This window comes from Fopius arisanus, unplaced genomic scaffold, assembly GCF_000806365.1.
Source record: "Fopius arisanus strain USDA-PBARC FA_bdor unplaced genomic scaffold, ASM80636v1 scaffold00071, whole genome shotgun sequence".
NCBI lineage: Eukaryota > Metazoa > Arthropoda > Insecta > Hymenoptera > Braconidae > Fopius > Fopius arisanus.
In genome coordinates this window covers 65,258-83,995 of record NW_011887810.1, presented here as the reverse complement: position 1 = coordinate 83,995, position 18,738 = coordinate 65,258, and the positions used below count along the sequence as shown (strand labels likewise).

At 38.5% G+C, this 18,738-nt stretch overlaps 6 protein-coding genes across 8 annotated transcripts; 3 read left to right on the top strand and 3 right to left on the bottom strand.

Annotated features, from left to right (window-relative positions):
- The first annotated feature begins 2,516 nt into the window (after positions 1-2,516).
- Positions 2,517-3,489, top strand: SmF (small ribonucleoprotein particle protein SmF). The gene is made up of 2 exons (XM_011309913.1): positions 2,517-2,618; positions 3,137-3,489. Exon 2 carries the CDS (start codon positions 3,166-3,168, stop codon positions 3,430-3,432), a length of 267 nt encoding a protein of 88 aa, XP_011308215.1. The 5' UTR covers positions 2,517-2,618; positions 3,137-3,165; the 3' UTR covers positions 3,433-3,489.
- On the bottom strand, positions 3,460-4,525 carry LOC105269567 (chromosome transmission fidelity protein 8 homolog). The gene is made up of 2 exons (XM_011309914.1): positions 4,417-4,525; positions 3,460-4,137 (listed from the first exon to the last, which is right to left on the bottom strand). Exons 1-2 carry the CDS (start codon positions 4,434-4,436, stop codon positions 3,825-3,827), a joined length of 333 nt encoding a protein of 110 aa, XP_011308216.1. The 5' UTR covers positions 4,437-4,525; the 3' UTR covers positions 3,460-3,824.
- Positions 4,526-5,167: 642 nt separating this feature from the next.
- Positions 5,168-9,343, top strand: LOC105269564 (odorant receptor Or1). Its single transcript, XM_011309908.1, has 5 exons — positions 5,168-5,600; positions 6,081-6,476; positions 7,185-7,389; positions 7,839-7,994; positions 9,198-9,343. Exons 1-5 carry the CDS (start codon positions 5,245-5,247, stop codon positions 9,252-9,254), a joined length of 1,170 nt encoding a protein of 389 aa, XP_011308210.1. The 5' UTR covers positions 5,168-5,244; the 3' UTR covers positions 9,255-9,343.
- A 797-nt stretch (positions 9,344-10,140) lies between these two features.
- LOC105269565 (trinucleotide repeat-containing gene 6B protein) lies at positions 10,141-15,732 on the top strand. Of its 3 annotated transcripts, XM_011309910.1 has the most exons (4): positions 10,141-10,340; positions 11,223-11,351; positions 11,831-11,960; positions 12,146-15,732. In XM_011309910.1, exons 2-4 carry the CDS (start codon positions 11,294-11,296, stop codon positions 14,613-14,615), a joined length of 2,658 nt encoding a protein of 885 aa, XP_011308212.1. In that variant the 5' UTR covers positions 10,141-10,340; positions 11,223-11,293; the 3' UTR covers positions 14,616-15,732. The 3 variants fall into 3 exon arrangements, with proteins under 3 accessions (XP_011308212.1, XP_011308213.1, XP_011308211.1); XM_011309911.1 differs by lacking the exon at positions 10,141-10,340 and having other exon boundaries at positions 11,064-11,351; positions 11,836-11,960; XM_011309909.1 differs by lacking the exon at positions 10,141-10,340 and having other exon boundaries at positions 11,064-11,351.
- Positions 15,733-15,866: 134 nt separating this feature from the next.
- LOC105269562 (uncharacterized) lies at positions 15,867-17,406 on the bottom strand. Its single transcript, XM_011309907.1, has 3 exons — positions 17,238-17,406; positions 16,989-17,140; positions 15,867-16,882 (listed from the first exon to the last, which is right to left on the bottom strand). Exons 1-3 carry the CDS (start codon positions 17,358-17,360, stop codon positions 16,234-16,236), a joined length of 924 nt encoding a protein of 307 aa, XP_011308209.1. The 5' UTR covers positions 17,361-17,406; the 3' UTR covers positions 15,867-16,233.
- Positions 17,407-17,827: 421 nt separating this feature from the next.
- On the bottom strand, positions 17,828-18,732 carry LOC105269561 (uncharacterized). The gene is made up of 3 exons (XM_011309906.1): positions 18,518-18,732; positions 18,236-18,350; positions 17,828-18,054 (listed from the first exon to the last, which is right to left on the bottom strand). The coding sequence occupies exons 1-3, from the start codon at positions 18,595-18,597 to the stop codon at positions 17,905-17,907; spliced, it is 345 nt and encodes a 114-aa protein (XP_011308208.1). The 5' UTR covers positions 18,598-18,732; the 3' UTR covers positions 17,828-17,904.
- Positions 18,733-18,738: the final 6 nt, after the last annotated feature.

Genomic DNA, 18,738 nt, shown 5'->3' with positions numbered 1-18,738 from the left:
ACCTGTCCCCACCCCTTCGGGATTCAAACACACGGCAGCACCAAATCGCGGGGAATTTTTACTCGGAAAATACGCGTGTGTAGGTTTTGAGAGATGAGTAAGGGTACACCTGGATTCTACCTAACGGGTGTCCATTACGCGATTTCACTTTCCCCTCGACCTTGTACCTTCATCCATTGTTTTTCCGAAAAATCGGATGGGAAATTGAGCGACACGATATTCGCAAAATCTGTCGTTCTGGGGATTAAATCGGTTGGAGATGATAAATTGAGTTGGGCGATGTGCGAGTTTGTGGGAAATATGTTGAGATCTCTGGGAGTTAGTGGTATTTTTGTCGATACCTTTTTTGTTGCTTTAGTTTTGTTTTGGAGGACAGGTGATTAGGCGAATTTCGGTATCTGTCGCGGATTCTGAGATATAAACGGATGCAGTTTGAGGAGAGGGAGAAGAACGTGTGTATCTGGAGTTACAGCACGAGTCATATCTCTTTATTCGAGAGAGATACCGAAAATGTTGTAAGAACATTTATTGCAGTTCTCATTTCCCTCTATAAAAAAGATTAATTAAGAAATCTGTTATCTCTCATGGATGCCAAGATATTCGCTGAGAACTCAATGGGTAATTCTAATCTCCGAAAATTTCAACCCGCTAATGTCATCTCCGGGATTTAGCTTCGGAGTTCCATGGAGTACAGATCCCTAATTACAATGATTTGTGTGCAATAAACCGGTGATCATTCCTCCCAGCGCCCATTCACGAAACGATTGCGAGTCTTGAATGAAAATTTCCCCATTCATAGTTTTTCGTGAATATTCATGAGCAATTTTCACCCGCGAAATCATATTCCGCTGTTTTTTCGATCTCGATACCGCGGAATTGGGACTCAAGGATTCTGAGGATCTCAAAAATCGGCCAGATGCAGTGGGAACCAGCGGTTCTGCCGTGCATACGGACAAATCCATCGGGGGAAACCAAAGATGGCGAGTGGTGCAAAAAAAAAAATATATATATGAAAAAAGACAAATAAAAGACAGAGATTCGAGAGGACACGGGAGAGACATGCGCACCAACGAGGGAGACGGCATTAAAATAAGGACAGGAGATTCAGAGAGGGGAGTAGGAAGCAGAGAAAAGAGAACTCAACATTCCCCTTTGTCGCTTTTGTCGCTTGTGTGGGATCTCTCGGATGTATGTGGAGAAGACAAAAAATATACGCGTGCAATCGCACACTAATGCCAACCTTGCGCCAGCTGTACGATTCTACCTTCTCTCACTCTCTTCCTCGGGTACCTCTCCCCCAGGGTGAGGGCAGAGGGGACAGAGGGGCACAATACGTGCAATGTAGATGGTTTCTCCACAATTCTCACTTATCCCGGGATCAATTCCTCCGAAGTCTTCAGATTTTTACGTTTCCAAGGAGCTGAAAAACAAATACCAGTCATTAGATCTACTTTAAGAATTCATTCACTTAATTATAATTACCTCTGCTAATATGTAGAGCACAGATGTAAGCTAGGAAATTCCATAATCATTATTATTATTGATTATTATTAATTACTTTGTTGCTACTACAAATTGATCATAATTATGAATAAATCTTTTGTAATAAGATGTTTGAATTTTAAAATATTGGAGATCTTGATTTAATGTATTTAGGGGATTTTTATTATTGAATTTTTTTTTCGTTGTTGATGTCGAATGATTTCGGAAAGAATTGACGTTTTGTTGTAATTGATTTGTGGAGATAATTTCTCGTTATGGAAATCTTGTTGGATGCCGAGCATAAATTGTAGCTGTGGTGCGTGGATGGGAACGAAACAGATTTGCGCCGGACACATTTGGAGGGGATGGGTGCAAACGTATAAAACATTGGTTTCAATGGAGGAAATTGACAAATTTACGGAACTTTCGATGGTCATCGATCAATCAATTTACCTGATGTCGAGGTGATTGAGATTGAGAAATGATTCACCGAAATTCAGAAATTTCGAATAGATTTAAAATATAATAATACCGAGTAATTTTCACTTGAAAAATTCGGGAATTAATCCCAGAAATCCAAGAATTTCTCATAATTTTCAGAGATATAATTATTAATGAGAGATAATTAATAGTAATAATTATTATTTTTATAATTATAAAAATTCCCGTCGGGTAAGATGAAAACTTTAAAGTACGAATTATTGAATTTCTTAGAGTTGATGGAGGAAAAAATTGCAGGAACTGTTAAGTCTCGACTAATGCGATTTTTACATGCCACTGTTGCCCAACAATAAATAACAATTAAAAATCCATAAACAAATGGATTACAGATGGCGTCACGTGACGGGAATGAGAAATTCCTGTTGCACCGACGATGGAAAGACTAGAGACGGAGTCACAGATCGATTTGAGGCTCAGAATCAATTCAACCTAAATTTTTCAGTTACCATTCGCAGAACTGTCGAAGCTTTCGTTCTGGTGTCCTTCCTTATCCACACGATAGCTCTCTGGATTAGTTCAGGAACCAGCAGGGTAAGTTTTTCTTGTTGAAGCCTTTGCATAATCCTCCGCGCTGACGAGTCCCAGCCAAACAAATAAAACGTGATTCTATTTATCATCATTCCTTAGAATTTCAAGTGAGTATAATCCAAACATTAATGGTATATGCAAAGATATTCATTAAATAAACAATTCAAACATTATGACTGAAATATTAAAGAGAACACGATAATTTGCGAGTGATTTTAAAGAATTCTAACCTCAACAGTTGTTTACATGGAGATCAAACGAGTACTCCAAATTCTCTTTGAGTTTTAAAAACTTCATTCTAATTTCCTCTTCATTCCTCCAACAGTCTTCAAATTTTTCCTCCAAAGCCATTGCATTTTCCTATAAATTAATCCTCAACAAGACTCCACAATTGAAACTGTCAAACGCCTGTTTTTACTCATCGATAATCATTTTCAAAACTACCAACTTGAATTGAAAATGTAAAAGGATTTTTTGGTGGTTGATTAAATTTTTTCCTGAAATGAATAATTTTCCAGATTAATTGATATTTGATGAATGGATTTAATTAATTCCTGAATTACGAGCATTAAAAAATGTATCGAGTTTATCTGATATGTTTTATATAAAAATATTACCTCTTCAGGAGACAGAGATTATCAACAATAATAAAAAATGGCAGCGACAATGCCCATCAACCCGAAACCCTTCCTCAATGGACTCACTGGGAAGCCAGTGATGGTGAAACTCAAATGGGGTCACGAATATAAAGGCTATCTGGTCTCTGTCGATGGCTATATGAACCTCCAGCTGGCCAACACCGAGGAACACGTCGATGGAGTATGCACAGGAAACCTCGGGGAGGTACTCATCAGGTGTAACAACGTTATGTACATCAGAGGAGTCGACGAGGAAGACGAAGAGGGCGAGATGAAGGATTAACTTATTCTTAACTGTATCGACAATTCATTTCTAATAAAATAATTCGTAAATCTATTATTCTCCTCTTGGTTACTCATCAGTAGTAAAACAATTTGTTAATCTGTTATTCTCATCTCCATAAATAATTTATCCCGAAATAAGACGTGAACCACTCGTTGTGGCTAATAAGACAGTTTCTGAAAGTTTTCGCGCAATACCTTTGAATCTAGAAGAGATAGAAAAATTTTTGTTAAAACCTTTTTGGCGGGTCTTTTTCCCCTCCGCAAATTTGGTACAGATCAAAATTTCGCTATCTCTCTTAGATTTGGGGATATTGTTCGAAAACCCGACGTTATCTGGTGGCCACTGAAATAATTTGTGATCATTATTCCGTGATTCAATGAAGTGATTGACTAGTTGGTCAAGGGGACGTCGGTGACGATGGGCTTCGGCCTTCCTCGAAATGTCACCTTCTTCGTGATGATGGCCTTGACGAGGTACTGCAGCTCCGATCCCTCCAGCTTATTCTGTTCCAATATCGCCATGGGTTTTGCCAGAGTTGTCTCCTTCCCATGCAGCACGTGCATTCCCAGGATCATTATGGGGGTTCCAGTCTCGTTATAATGAAGATCCCCCAGAAACTGGCCACTCTCTGGGTCCGAGGATGCTGCCTCCAGGTCCCCCTGCAGCTCGACAATCACATACTGCGTCCATTTGTCATTTATTCTGCAAACAATTCAGTCGTGACAATTACACTTATAATTACACTAATACGTACTTAAAAATAGACAAATTGTTGATCAATTCCCCCTAATAAATATAGAAAATGGAATTGTTTAAAACTTATCTGACATGATTGACAGCTTTACGTTAAATGATTATGGGAATTCATGGAATTCTTTACGATATTACATAATTTATTGATTGATAAGCCGAAGCTGTTCGTGATTGCAGTGAAATTTAATAATTTAATTGTTTTTCTGTAATTATCAGTGTCAGTCTAACCTGGTTATGGGAACAATCATCCTGTTTCCGGCGGGAAAATCTTCAGTGAGAACTCAAGTGTGAGACAGAGAAATTGAGACTCTCTTTGTCGTACAGTCTCATCAAGAATTTTCATCCAACGTTTATTCTTGGATATTTATCAACAAAATGTGAAAATTGTCTCAAGTCTTCACAATTCTGCAGAAGACTGACGCAAAATCTTTTTTATTTGAAGGCATCGCATTAAAAAATCATCATATCGAAGACTTTCCCCACGATTTTCAACTTATTTCGTATTGAAACGCCCCTTCGCAATAAATCATGCATTTTCTGAACTCGGATGCGAAATGCGAGTGAGAAAATTGTTTTAGTATTTTACTGACAGTTATTTGAATTTATTTAAAAAATTGTGTGCACTTGATCTTCGAATTTTCTCCAAAAGCAGAGGAACCGCTGAATCATGAGAATGATTTTGCTCTAGGAGATGACTATGCACATGATTTTGAAATAATTTCAATATTTTCTCCGGAATAAATCCAATAATTGTAAGTGCATTGCCCTCAGACCATTAAACATACGTCTCTGTTTCACGGAAATCAACAGTCATGAATAAATAATCCGCCACCAGGTGAATATTCGATTGGAAGAGATAAAAAATTCAGAAGACTCCCCTTTTCCAAACACTCAATATTAAATTATTAACGTAAAAATCGCAGGAACACGTGATGATTTCAGATGATAATTTATTCATGAGAGGATTGATTGCATTCGAGGGTTTAGCGTCAGTTTGTCGAGGGCTTTCTCATGAAGATCATCTCCGGGGGTTGAATTTCGTAGCTCCAGATCAGAATGCTACCCTACAGCATTGCTCTTCTCCGGGCCTGGGGTGTCTGGGTGCCCCAGGATTGGTGGCCAACCTGGAGGAAGAAATTATACCCCGCATACACTGTCTTCATAATCTGCTTCGTTTACGCGAATACTCTATCGCAGATAATCGATCTCTTCACGACTTACGAGAGTCTCAAAGGATTCATCAATAAATCGTTCATACTTCTGTCGACAATTGCCGGAGGAGTGAAGGGTACCCATTGCATTCTGCACAGACAGCAGTTCATCAATCTGGCCAAGACCCTGGACTCCTACCCATGTCGACCTGAAACCCCAGAAGAACAGATGATCCAAGACGAATTCAAGAAGAAGATCAAGTAAGAACAAATCAAATAAATGGAATGATCATTTACAAATAAATGATTATTTAAAGTAACAAATAAAGAAATATTTAAATATTATAGAAAAAGTCAATAGAATTCGATTTTTATCAATCATTTTTTTGGTTTCGATATTCTCTGCAAAATTTTCTCGTATCACATTTCCTGAAATGAAATTGAATTTTTGGTTAAATTTTCGGGATGAGCGGAGGAGAAAAATCGAATTTCATTAATTTTTTGTGTTAAAGTTTCTGATAAATATTTCCATAGAATCGATAAAAGATTCCTTTAAAAAAAATCCAGATGTAAGGAAAAATTAATGATTTCTGTAAAATTATAATGTACACCTAAAAATATTTTTAGGTGTACAGATTATTTTTAGTTTTTTATAGATTTTATTCGTTGAATGCATAATTTTTTATGATAATGATTCTAGGCCCACGATAATTAATATAATTATTATAATTCCTCTCGCAGATTCATGAATAGACGATACATTACGATGCACCTCTTCACGATAACGACCTTGACGATAGCTAGTGTTCTGAGGGACGTACCTAAGGGTGAGCTCTACTACAAGGCCTGGATACCCTTCAATTACACATCACCCTCGCGATTTTGGCCTGCGTACGTTCACCAAGTAATTGCGCACTACTTCGATCTCTGCATGCATGCAGGATATGACACCCTAGCACCAGGAATGATGATCCACGGATGCGCCCAATTCGCCATCCTAGGGCACCGGTTCCGGGCGATACCGGAACACATCAAAGGACGACTCCAACACTCCGACCATATCCAGTATAGAGAGCTCAAGGCCTTGGAGAAAAAAAAACTAACCGAATGCGTTCGACATCATCTTCAAATATTTGAGTTGTGTAAATTATTTTATCATACATTTTCCAAAAATTATCGCATGATTTTTTAGTTATGTGGGCATTTTTATTAATTTTATATAGAATTGTTTTATTTTTGAGATTACGATAAACGGCAATTATTCGTGAATTTAAATTATGTAATTGCATGAATTGTAATTATTATTATTATTGTAAATTCATCCGAATGCGTCTGACATCATCTTTAAATAATTGAGTTGTATAAATTATTTAATCGTTGATTTTCCAAAAATTATCGCATGATTTTTTATTTATGTGGGGATTTTTATTAATTTTATAAAGAATTGTTTTATTTTTCGAAATTATGATAAAAGGCAATTCTTAATGAAAGAGCATTTTCGCGATGGTTATGATAAAAACTGAATTAAAATAATGTAATTACATAAACTGTAATTATTGTTGTTATTATTATTATTATAAATTTATCCGAATATTATTATAGATTTAAAAAAATTACCGCAAGATTTCTAGTTGATTTGGGAATTTTAATTAATTTCATATAGAATTGTTTTGATTTTCGAGATCATGATATGCGGGAATTATTAGTGAAAGAGCAGTTCATAAATTTTTAAGATAAGATCTCAATTAAAATTATGTAATTGCATAAAATCGGTGGTTTATCGTTTTATTAGTTGATTTTCCCTGGATTATAAAATTATCATTTTTATTCGATTTCTCTGTGTAGATTCGCGAAGACGAATAATGGAATATTTAGTGGTATGATTTTCATGCAGTACACCGTGAGTTCATTGGTACTTTGCATGAGTACATTACGACTGTCGCAGATGAGAGCCTTCAGTCCAACTTTACTCTCCATTTTTTTGTACTTCTTGAGCATGATTGTCCAGATTTTCATGCCGTGCTTCTCCGGAAATCAAATTACCATTGCTGTAAGTAAAAAAGATGAGACGAAATTTTATCCGCATCGACAACGAAAAAATCTCATTAATTACAAGTCGAAAGAATAATTAATTTTTATGAAATATTGGTTGACTTACGAGCAGTATTCACTCTGTCCAGGGAATCCCCGGTTTATGTATCAATTGCGACAACTCTTCAGTTAAATCCCTCAATAATTATTATTAATTTTTAACAACATGAGAATTCTTCTAGAAGGGGAGGAATAAATTTGGAATAAACAAATAATCATTAGAATCTATAGAGGAATGAAAGGATTATTCTTATCATTATAATTGTCATGATTGAATTCAATTGGACGTGAATTGAACCTTTGACTCTTTTTAAAATCCTTTCAAAATTAATAAACGAATCGACTGCAATTTCTCATTAATTAAATCAATATTAAATTAATGACACGGCTTTGCAATTCAATTTCTAGAGCGAAAAACTCTGCGACGAGATTTACGGTATGGACTGGACAGTTCTCAGTACATCAACTAAAAGAAGTTTGACATTGATAATAACTAGGGCCCAAAAACCGTTGAGATTCACCAGTGGCTACATCCTCACTCTGTCCATCGAATCCTTCAACAGTGTGAGCATTACCCGTCATTTCAATAAATATTTGTTTATCGCAAATGATTGATATGAAAAAATCACCTGAATTTTTGGGTTTGCCTGATTGCAGACGGATTTTTCCCAAAATGTAAAGAGAATTTTAGAAAAAATATGAGTTTTTCAAAACTTCTGACATATCAGAGAACTCGGGTTCTCGGGTATTTCCCGAGAATAAACTTAAATAAACTTCACTCTTTCCCGATTTTTTATAGATTCCCTCAGAAAAAAATGGTTTATCGTTTTATTACTTGATTTTCCCTGGATTATAAAAGGGAAAAGCCATCAATTCTTTTGTCTGAGTACCTTTTCCTTATTTGAGTTTTACCCGAAATTCAGGTAGTGACCAGATGGGACCGGCAAAAAGACAAGAGTACCCCTCGAAGTAATTTTTACCGATAAGAGTCTTATCGGTAAAAATGGGCAACCTCAGGTAGGCTCGGAGCTGTAGCCATAAAATTATTAAGATTCCAATTATGAGAGACCTAACGTAATTACAAAGGTTGTCGTCTATTTGTGTGGTGGGGGTAACATTGGGAGATTGCGCATGCGCGTGATTGAAGTTCACGGGCAAAATGGTTTGAATTTTTATGAACGTGTTCGGACATTTTCTTTTCGATTAAAAAAATGGAATTAAAAGATGATGGTTTCGATTCAATGGAAAATATAGAAATGAAAAGTTGGAAAATGAATGTCAAGTTAGGACTATTAACAACATGGTAATATTTAATAATTGTTTTGCAAACAATATTTCCACTTCAAGAAATCTATGAAAGATATGAAATTTCTTTTTATAAAGATGATTAAAAACCACCAATAACCAATCAAAAGCATAACAACAAAAAAAAACAATAATTGAAAAAATATTTCCATTAGAGACATAGAAAATTTTTCTATTTCACTTTTCTCACCACCAAGTTTCTGCCAAATATCCCTATTAATCTTGCCTACGCGCAGGGCATCATGGGCCCGAAGGGGGGGTGCTGCCATAAACTTTATGGCTTGGGACGATTTTGCCTAATGGCGGTGGGGAGCTGGAGTAGCTCTGAGAGCGGAGGTTGCCCACCTCTGGATAAGACCATAATTGTCCATTCAGCTATTTCACCCTTATTTAAATTAAGAGAATGATTATTCACTATTTTACTATTGATCTATGATACCACGAAATAAAATTTTATTTCAGGTTGTGAAAACCTCGTACTCAGCATTCAACGTTCTCCACGGTTCCTCGGAATTCTGAAGTTTCTCCCATGAAGCCCCAGAAAATAGTAGACTCCAGTGTAAAAATTTCGAATTGTAACATATAGTTGTCAAGAAATAATATAATAATAGTACATTCATCCATCCATTTTTCAATGGGAATACAAATATTGAGAGTGAAACCAAGAGGAAAAGCAGGAGAAACGGTTTTACACAAATTTTTAGAAAAGAATTTAGTCAAGAGGAGAGAGTAAGGTACACTGAGAAAAAATTCTACCACAAATTAGTGTGCTATTCACCAACCCATGGGACCAAACCGTGGTCAACAAAAAATTCGAATGACCCACCCGAAAAATTCAGATGTGGCACCCTAATTTTTGAAGAACTTACGCTACTTTTCCGTGAGACTCCCTTAAAAATTGGGGCGCCACATCCGAATTTTTTGTTGACCACGGTTTGGTCCCAAGGGTTGGTGAATAGCACACTAATTTTTGAATGGACTCAGACGAAATAATGATGTATTTTTCTCTCCGTGTACAAGTGAAAAAAAGTGGTGACTGCGGGTGTCAAGTTATCCTGACACTGTCCAGAAGTCTTCTTTGTCACAGGTTCGTAAATAATTTTATGATACTCTTGAAAGAATAAGGGACCTTTCTTCTCTCAGCACCACGAATTGGTTGAGAAAACGTTCGTGGTATTTGCGGGTTTATGGATTTATTGTGGGCCCTCGAGGGTGACCCTTGAAAATTAAGACCTATCCCTCAGAAATCACCATTTGCTACACTTTCCTGGGACACGGGGCAAAGGTTTAGCTCCAATAGAATTTCAGGAAGCTGGCAACGCTGTTCCTGGACACCAGATCTTGGTGGCAATAGTAAACCGTTGAGATAAAGGAAACAGTCGCTCTTAACCCGTCGAGAGGACAACTTTAGAATTGTTTGTTTATTAGTTAATCCAATTATAACGAGACATAATAAATGTCTGGTTTCATATTGAGGTGAATGTTCATTAAATTTGTTTAAATATTTGTTTGCGAAGCCTTGGATTTGGTTTCATCAACAATCATCCTCGGACTTCAGGCACCGGCAGTTCAGGCCCATAAACAAATTAGTAACAAATTGATAAAGTGAGTTTTTAAAATTATGTTAAACATCAATTAATCGCAAGCCTATTGATCTTAGCGGAAAATGCTGTGGGGTTTTTTTGGGGGAATTTTCTTGGGTTTTAAAAAGGTTCTTTTAAAAATTTTGTTTTCTTTCTTTGGTTTCGGGGTTTTTTCGGGCAAATTTGTCTATTAGCTATAAATCGAGTTATCACTTCACCACTTCACTGTTAAAATTGATTAATTAGGCTTAATCTATTAATTAATCTATTAATTCTGTTTATAAAATAACGTGTTATCGACATACCCATTGAGTACTTCCCTCCGGTCCCAAACGAAAAGACTTTCCCGCCTAAAGTCGGTCACCAAAAAACCGTCAATACACTTTCCCAGAGTAAATCATTCCGAGATCAAAGTGGATTCGACAAAAACAATAATCATTAGTAATTATTCACTATTCATTGTTCTCCACAACAATGGAATCGGCACAAGTTGTAACTCAAGCGTCGAACTCAAAGAGATTCAATTGTCAAATTCACGAAGTATTAACTCTGGTAATCTACAGTGTAGATTCTACACTCTCATAATACTCCCATAGAATTTTCATAAAAAATATATACATAAACAATGCGTCGAGAGGTTGATTGAAGAATAAGACAAGACTCGAAATGAAAACAAAAGAGAGAGAAAATCCCGGGTTTTCATGAATGCGACGCGATTGTGCAGTTACTTGCGACCGGCGCCGATCTTCAGAGCTTTGTTCGACTCCTAGTCTTCAGATTACTCATTACCGAGTTGATTCATTCCGAGATATCGCGTCTCACGTTCCCGCGAGATTTTCCAAAGGAATTGCTCTCACAGACGTGATCATTCTCGAATCTCTGTAACCCGTTGTAAAAATTCTAGGAATCATTCTTTGAAGCACCGGCCGGCGTAACATGTACTGATTATCAAAGTGACACGGTTTTTGGAACACAATGAACGCCAGTAACTCAAGCTCCTTGGGATTCAATGGGAACGATTCTGGGATTTGTGGTGAGTTGGTTTTTCTTTCAATATAATTTTGTTTTTGAGAATAGTCTTGTTTTATCTGATTTATTTAGAGTAACGACAATTCATTCGTTTGGGTTCTGGATTGATGGTCAAGTCGAGGATGTCCGGGTTCTGAGGACCAGATCTTTTAATGTTGAATAAATTCTGGGGTTTTTGGGTGAAGGAATTTAGTTTACTTTCTTATTGTCGACAATTCGTTGTTAGTAATGAGGAACGTGCATTTCTTCCGACCACAATTGAGGATTCGTTTCGGTTTCCAATTGTTCGGAGGAGTCGGGTCATGTGAGGTGTTCTGTTTTTGAGACAGTTCAGACCCTTTTTGTCTTGAGTAAAAGCGACTAATGAGAGAAAGTTTCGCCTCGTTTCTATTCTACATTTTGACCGTTTGTTTGAGTTGGATATGTAGATTTTAAAATTGAGTGAAGTGTCATTATCTTTCTTATTTTCTGATCTTCGAAAAGACCAGGACGGACCCTCCGGCAGCTCAAGGCACTCACTCAACTCCTCGGATTCCAGTGAGAGTCGCAGACGTATATCAATTTCAGAGTACAAACAGCGAAAAAAACCAGCCGAAGCAGCTCTGGATCCTTCGTAAGTAAATCCTCACTTGAGATTATTCTGCACTGAATTAATATTTCATTACACGAGAATCTTCCAATTCTTAAAAATATAAAAAAATATTGATTCATTATTATTCTGTACACCGTATGGGCTGCCATATCTTCCTGTAGATCATCTTTCTCTGCTATCCGTCTTAAGATTTCCTAAAATTCCAGAATTCCGACAAACAACAATCACATCACCCTGAAATCTGAGACAGGAATTAGTCCACCATCTTCAAGGGTTGCAGTTTCTCACCAGAATGGTCCAATGGTTTTCAACAACGTGGAAGAGTACTACGCCCATATTTACTGCTTGACATCGCAGGGTCAGCTACCATCTGTTCCCGAGGTGGCATCTCAGGGTGTGCCCCAGGCACCTCCCTCAGCGCCAGCCCCCTCGTACCCTTACTGGGGTCAATCATCACAGCCCCCTGCCACCACCACAGAGTCCCGATTACCCAAGATGGAAGAATGGCTCCCCACTCCGACATTCTCCCAGACCTTCGCTCAGACATCTTCCGAGCCCATCCACAACGGTGAATCCCCCACTCCTCATTTCTACCCACCCCTTCCGCCCCAAGAGAAGACCCCAAAGATGACACCAGCATCAGAGCTAACTGGCTCCAACGAGGCGACGTCCTACAGGGAATGGAGAAAGCGAAAGTACGGGACAGAGGACTCCTTTGCCTCGACGAGTAGCAACAATTCGAAATTCAGGAAGACTGACTCCTGGAAGGACAAGGGAGGCCCTCGAAACGGTCGTCGTCCACGTCAAAATCAGAATTCCCAGGATAATTGGAATACAGGGGCTGGATCGTCGGGAATGGACTCGTGGGATGACGATTCAGCACCGAAGGCAGCCTCTGGTGGTTTGGATTCCTGGGATGATGGCTCAAGTGCTCCCCAGGCTAACAGTCATGTTCTAGACTCCTGGGATAATGAGCCGGCCCCTCAGGCAAATAAGAGCGCTCTGGATAATCTGGAGAGCTGGGACGACGGTGGAGCTCCACAGGCTAGCCAGAGTATCCAGGAAGACTCATGGAATGGTGGAGGAGCCTCTCGACACAAAGTAACTGCCCAGAATGGTCTGGACTCCTGGGATGACGCAGGGGCACCTCCTGCAGCGAGTAATTACGATCCGTGGGGATCAAGCTCAGGTCCACAAGCTGGTCCTTCAACAGCTACTCAAAATGGTCTGGAGTCCTGGGACGACGCAGGCGCGCCACCTGCAAAGAGTAATTATGGATCTTGGGAGGCCACGTCAGCACCTGCTCCGTCGAAGTCTCTCGGGGGTGGTTTGGAATCCTGGGATGACATATCAAGTGCACCTCAAGCCTCTCAAGCAGCTCTCGATTCCTGGGACAACGCATCAACTGCTCCTCCAGCAGCTGCCGACTCCTGGAATAATCCAGCACCAGCATCCAATTACGATAATTCAACTGCACAGTCCTGGGATACTGGGAATTCCTCGAGAGGTGGTTCCTGGGGGATGAAGGGCTCCCAGAGGGGCTTTCGAGAGAATAAAGGAGGATATCGAGGGAACAAATCGCGGAATGACTCGAACAATCGCTCGAGGAGTGGTTCAAGGGACTACAGAGGGGGCAGCAGATCCAGTGATAACTCAGACTCTGGGTACTCGAATCGTGGCAACAGAGGAAGCAGGGGGAGGCGATCTGGTTCTCGAGACTCTGGGAGTTGGAACAGGAATGACAGGGACAAACGCTCCTGGAACAGTGGAAAGAACTTTGGGGACAGGGGCAACGATAGGAATGATTCCAGATCCTCCTGGGATCAGGCCGAAGCTTCAACTGCGGGAGGAACCACTGGCGAGTCCTGGGACGACGACGTGGCCGCTCCTCAGTCTAGTAAGGAGTTCGCTGGCTCCTGGGGAAACCAGGGGAGTCAGGACGTCTGGGGAAATTCGTCGGCGAATAATTATGACAGGGGGGTGGCGAATTATCCTAGTACTTCGAGTGCTTTAGCAGTTTCTGCTCTCGATGCTCTCGAGTCCTGGGATGACGAAGTGCCTCGACCACAAGCAGCTCAAGAGCCTCTGGTAGCTCAGGCTTCTGGGGGGAATTCGGGAGTTGCCAAGAGTAATATGGTCAAGGCGTTGTGCACCACGTGCTCTTTTGAGATTGTTCATCGTTGCAAATTTGAACAGGACTGTGAGATCAGACAGAATCTCAAACCTGGGGAGCTCTTCACCTGCCCCTGTGGCATGGCTTTCCTCCATGAACGTGACTGTATACAGAAGGTCGGGGAGAACTTTGCACCCATCAACATGGAGACAGCTCTCATTAAACAGGTGGGGAGGTCTCATGTTTATGTTTGCAAAGAGTGCAATTTCAAGTTTATACTTGAGAATCTCAAGGATAGCAGTCACTTCTTCAAGCAGATGACTAATAAAAAGGGGGACAAGATCAGGCAGACAGCCGCCATCAATGATCCTGAGGGAATTGGGGCTTTTACCACTCATATCGAAAGGATTAATAATATCGCCTGTCTTGGGATGGATTCTGGTGCTACGGAGAAGGCTTTGAAGGATAAAATGTCCAGCATTGGACAGTGCAGTCAGGGCTGCTGCACTATTTATCATGACTGCAAGACGTATGAGCAGAGGGAGGAGGGGGAGACTGTGTAGTTTTGCTGAGGATTACTTTTTTTATGGAATTGAATATTCTTTCTGTGAAATGGAATATTCCTGATGGAGAAAAATTCGGGGATCAATGATGTTGATGGAGTTTAAAAGGGAGATGAGTCGAATTTTGCACTTGCACTTGATATCGATTGATCCAAGGCTTGTGCTCTCGGGGGAAAACGTGAGATGATTCTTTGTAGAAGATTTAATCAGCTGCAAAAAATTCAGTTCATGTTTTCACCCAGCACACAGAGTTGTTTAGATAAATCGATAATTAAGAAAAATTTGAAATTCAAGTCGTCTCGTTTTACCGCTTCCTTACTGAAATGTTCTTCACTCAAAAATGAATAATCTAGATTGTGAAGTAGGAATTTTAATGGACTATTCTTTAACGAAGAATATGAGAGAGATACTCTCGAGCTTTCGATTATTCATTGTTGAATCAAGAATATTGATCGTCAAACGCAGAATTTCTATATTCTCTATGAAATTATTAATTCGCAGAGACTTCACTGTGCGTGATGTGACGTTTATAAATTTATATTTAGTTTAACTGTTTTTCTGATGATTTGAAATATCTTTGTTTAATTAGACTACGTGATGATCAGTGCCTTTGGCCTTCTACTGCAGACGAGTACTCGGAATTTGCGTTATTTTCATTAACTGACGAATCTCTAAACAAAATTCATTCGGTTATTTCCTCGTACGTTCGAGTGGAGGTCAGTATTCCAGGAATATTATTTTACAGATGGGAGAAGCATTTGATGAAGTCATCAGTTTATCTACTTTTTTTATTCATTTTTTAATCTAATTTTGCGTAAGTCTAGGATGTACGATACTGGAATGAACTGAGATAACATTCCTATAGATATTTAGTTTGATAATTTTGCATAGTCTATTTTGTTAAAATTTATACCGAGAAAGAAATATTTCCGCCAAATATTCAATTCCTTGAGGGAAGTATTCAGTTTAATAACTCGTTATGTATAAATAAATATTTGACAATAAGTTTTTGGTAATCCAAAACGTGCCTTCGAGCATTTCGAGACGAGAACAAGATGTTTGCCACTGATTTATCATTCATTTTTCTCGTGCGTTAAATCATCAGTGAAGGTTTAATAGAATTTAATCAGAGTTTTGCATGATGATTTTGTTTTGGAAGTCGAATGAGAAATATCAGATCTCCATTCCTCCAAATTAAATGAATATGAACTTAAATGTGAATATTCATTTGTAATATTCATGGAGAATTCGTAATCTAATATTTCCCTTGATTTTATTATTCAAAATACTTCATGCAATAATTCACAGTCAATTTTCTGTCGTTTTCACCCAGAAGTTGTATTTTGTACTGCCAGTACAGCAAACTGTCTCGAGAATATATTACAAATAAAACCATCAAGTGTCAACAAGTTTGACAGTTTATTATATTTTTATTCATGCTTTAACAATATATCCAGAACTTTTTTATAGAATTTGTAACTGCATATGCCTCTGTAGCCCTCGTTGAGCTGTTCATTGCGAGAAAATATTGCAACAAAAATTCATTAACTAAAAAAAAAATTTCAAAAGTCTCCGAAAAAGTCGAATGAACATTTCAGCAATAAAGACGAGATATTTTTTAAAGTTCAGAATTGTTTCTTGAAACGTACTGTGAACTGTTTCCATTAGAGGATAAATTAATTGAAGTTACATTCCCATAAGGAACTGCATCAAACGCTTTTGCCATAGTCCTGGTGTTATCAGAGATCCTGGCGGCCTCGTAAATTCTCACCCTAGCACAGCCAGGTGCTTCCTCACCCCAGGAATCTGATTCGCTTTCTTTGACAGAATTTCCCAGACTCTCCTCGTGAGAATTCGAAGAGAAATTCTGAGAGAGTCTATCCCCAGGAATTCCTCCAGTTCTCGGACCTTCTGCACTCGTTTTCATGTATTTTTTTGGAACCTCGAGGTGATTGTCCTCTTTAGATAAGGAAGAACAGAGGACGTAGCAGTTAGAGCCTCTCATTTCCATGTGTCTCTTTCTTGTTTCAGAATTCATGCAGTGGTATAAATTGGGGATCTCTTTCTTCGAATCTATTTCTAATTTTATGTTGACCTGAGGATCTAGTTGGGGGACGATACTGGGGATCTGTTGATCTGTCCGATTAGTCGTTCCCCGAATTTCGTTTGCACAATTTTTGTTGTGGTTCTCACAACAATGACTGACGTTCCTTTCTACGATTGATCCTTTCTCATGGATAAACGATATTTTGGCATTCGGCGACAACCTGGATATCAATTATTCAATTATAAGACTGATTGCACTATCTAGAATTTCTAAAAATTTGAATAATTATCTTGGAGTGGAATTCCCGAAGGAATTAAATTACTCACGTGTATTTCATCGGGTCTTGAGTGTTATTCGAAGCGATAGAGTCAGAAAGAAAGTTGACGTGAAAAAGATTGTCATATTTTTTAGAGGAACCATGAGATCTGGAGAAAACCACAACATCTTCTCCTGGTTCTGAGAATTTCCCCCCATACGCCTGAAAAATCGTAAATCACATCTCAATCTAGATAAATCATGAGTGGATAACCTGTGATTACAGAACGATTAGAATAAATAACAATTGTGACAATTACCTCCACGATTTTGATAATCCTGTAAAATTCGACTAGATCAAAACCGTCCAAATAAAATTTCATGGGTTTGCCATTTATCGAAAATATATGAGCGTTAAACCACTGGATTCCTTGGCGTGCCATTTTGAGATTATTCCAGAGTAAATACGCTCTTGCCGGCTCTTAGGATAATGTTTGGGTATGTAACAGTCCAAACTGAAGAGAAAATTTTCTGCCAATCAGAATTTTACTTGAAAGGAGTACCTGAAAGTCCTTCTTACGATTGGTAAATCATCAATTGAAGAAATTTGAATAAATATTTCGCGGCTTTTGCCTGTCTTTCCGTAAAATATTTCATTTTACGTTCGAAAAAATTCGAAATTGGTAAATTTTAAGAAAAAAAAGTAGATGTTCTTTTCAGATTTATCCGTACAGTTCAAATTTCTCGGTTTTTCTTTGCAATTGTAAAAACTTCGGTAATTTTCCACTTGTTATTTGAATTATTTGAAAATTTACTAGATCAATGGAGATGGTTATGGAAAGAATTTTAGATCGCTCCCAATTTTTTAATTAGTTTTAATATTATTAATAACAATGGAAGTAATGGAAAAAGGTATATTCAACTGAATAAGATCAAAAAATTCCATCACTCATGCTCCCATATCTTAATATCTTCTTGTACCCCCGGCTAATTCAAATCCATTGAATTCTGGGTTCCTGGTTTGAAGGCCCTGAATTGCTTCAGGGCTGTTGGGTCGTCGGTGTACTGATCAATGTGGGCTAGCAATTTTTCTTCGAAACGGAATCTCAGAGTGGAGGCGTCGCGATTTGGCAGAATCTGCAACACATGAAAATCTAAAATCATCAACTTCTGAGGCTTGAGGCTTGAGATCAAGCATTCATTTTACATCAAATTAATTCAGTAGGAGAGGTGAAAACTAAGAATTCTACGCATTCAGATTTTCAAGGACACATTTTCAATTGTCCTTGAATTTAATTGAAACAATTAGTATTCGTACTTTATCGTACGCCATTTCAAACCAAATGCTGGGCCCTTGGATCCTCAGGATTGCCTTCTTGTCGATGAGGTATTTCACGATTTTCTGATCGTCTTCGAATGTGAATCTCACTATTCTGGAACAGATACCATCGAAATAAAAAAAAATATTCAACAATTATAGGTAAATCACTTTGGCGAAATTGTATTGTACTCCAACGTGAAGACAAAATCGATGAATCGTTCAATTCTATAACTCATTATTTGGCAATTATTTTTCCATCGAATTGATGAATTCTCTCACCGTAAAGACTCGTTGTCCTTCGCATTTCCCATCGATTTTTTCTCCAGCAGAGCTGACCCTGAGGATTCCCCTTCCTGCATGATCTGCAGGTCCTTCTGACCCTCGACTTCAGACCTCTGGTGAATCCAGGATTTCAAGAAGTCTTTGGTCCCGACGTAATTATTATCGAGGCCAGCAACAGGTATCTTCTCTACATCAGCCAGATGTCCAGGGAATCTCCA

Coding starts and splice junctions, on each gene's coding strand:
- SmF (XM_011309913.1), top strand. CDS start 3,166: ATGGCAGCGACAATGCCCATCAACCCGAAACCCTTCCTCAATGGACTC.
- LOC105269567 (XM_011309914.1), bottom strand. CDS start 4,436: ATGATTGTTCCCATAACCAG. Junction 4,138..4,416: donor ATGATTGTTCCCATAACCAG/GTTAGACTGACA, acceptor AATTGTTTGCAG/AATAAATGACAAATGGACGC.
- LOC105269564 (XM_011309908.1), top strand. CDS start 5,245: ATGCTACCCTACAGCATTGCTCTTCTCCGGGCCTGGGGTGTCTGGGTG. Junction 7,390..7,838: donor GAAATCAAATTACCATTGCT/GTAAGTAAAAAA, acceptor TTCAATTTCTAG/AGCGAAAAACTCTGCGACGA. Junction 7,995..9,197: donor CCATCGAATCCTTCAACAGT/GTGAGCATTACC, acceptor ATTTTATTTCAG/GTTGTGAAAACCTCGTACTC.
- LOC105269565 (XM_011309910.1), top strand. CDS start 11,294: ATGAACGCCAGTAACTCAAGCTCCTTGGGATTCAATGGGAACGATTCT. Junction 11,352..11,830: donor GAACGATTCTGGGATTTGTG/GTGAGTTGGTTT, acceptor ATCTTCGAAAAG/ACCAGGACGGACCCTCCGGC. Junction 11,961..12,145: donor GAAGCAGCTCTGGATCCTTC/GTAAGTAAATCC, acceptor CTAAAATTCCAG/AATTCCGACAAACAACAATC.
- LOC105269562 (XM_011309907.1), bottom strand. CDS start 17,360: ATGGCACGCCAAGGAATCCAGTGGTTTAACGCTCATATATTTTCGATA. Junction 17,141..17,237: donor GGATTATCAAAATCGTGGAG/GTAATTGTCACA, acceptor ACGATTTTTCAG/GCGTATGGGGGGAAATTCTC. Junction 16,883..16,988: donor CAAGACCCGATGAAATACAC/GTGAGTAATTTA, acceptor ATTGATATCCAG/GTTGTCGCCGAATGCCAAAA.
- LOC105269561 (XM_011309906.1), bottom strand. CDS start 18,597: ATGCAGGAAGGGGAATCCTCAGGGTCAGCTCTGCTGGAGAAAAAATCG. Junction 18,351..18,517: donor AAGGACAACGAGTCTTTACG/GTGAGAGAATTC, acceptor TATCTGTTCCAG/AATAGTGAGATTCACATTCG. Junction 18,055..18,235: donor TTGAAATGGCGTACGATAAA/GTACGAATACTA, acceptor CATGTGTTGCAG/ATTCTGCCAAATCGCGACGC.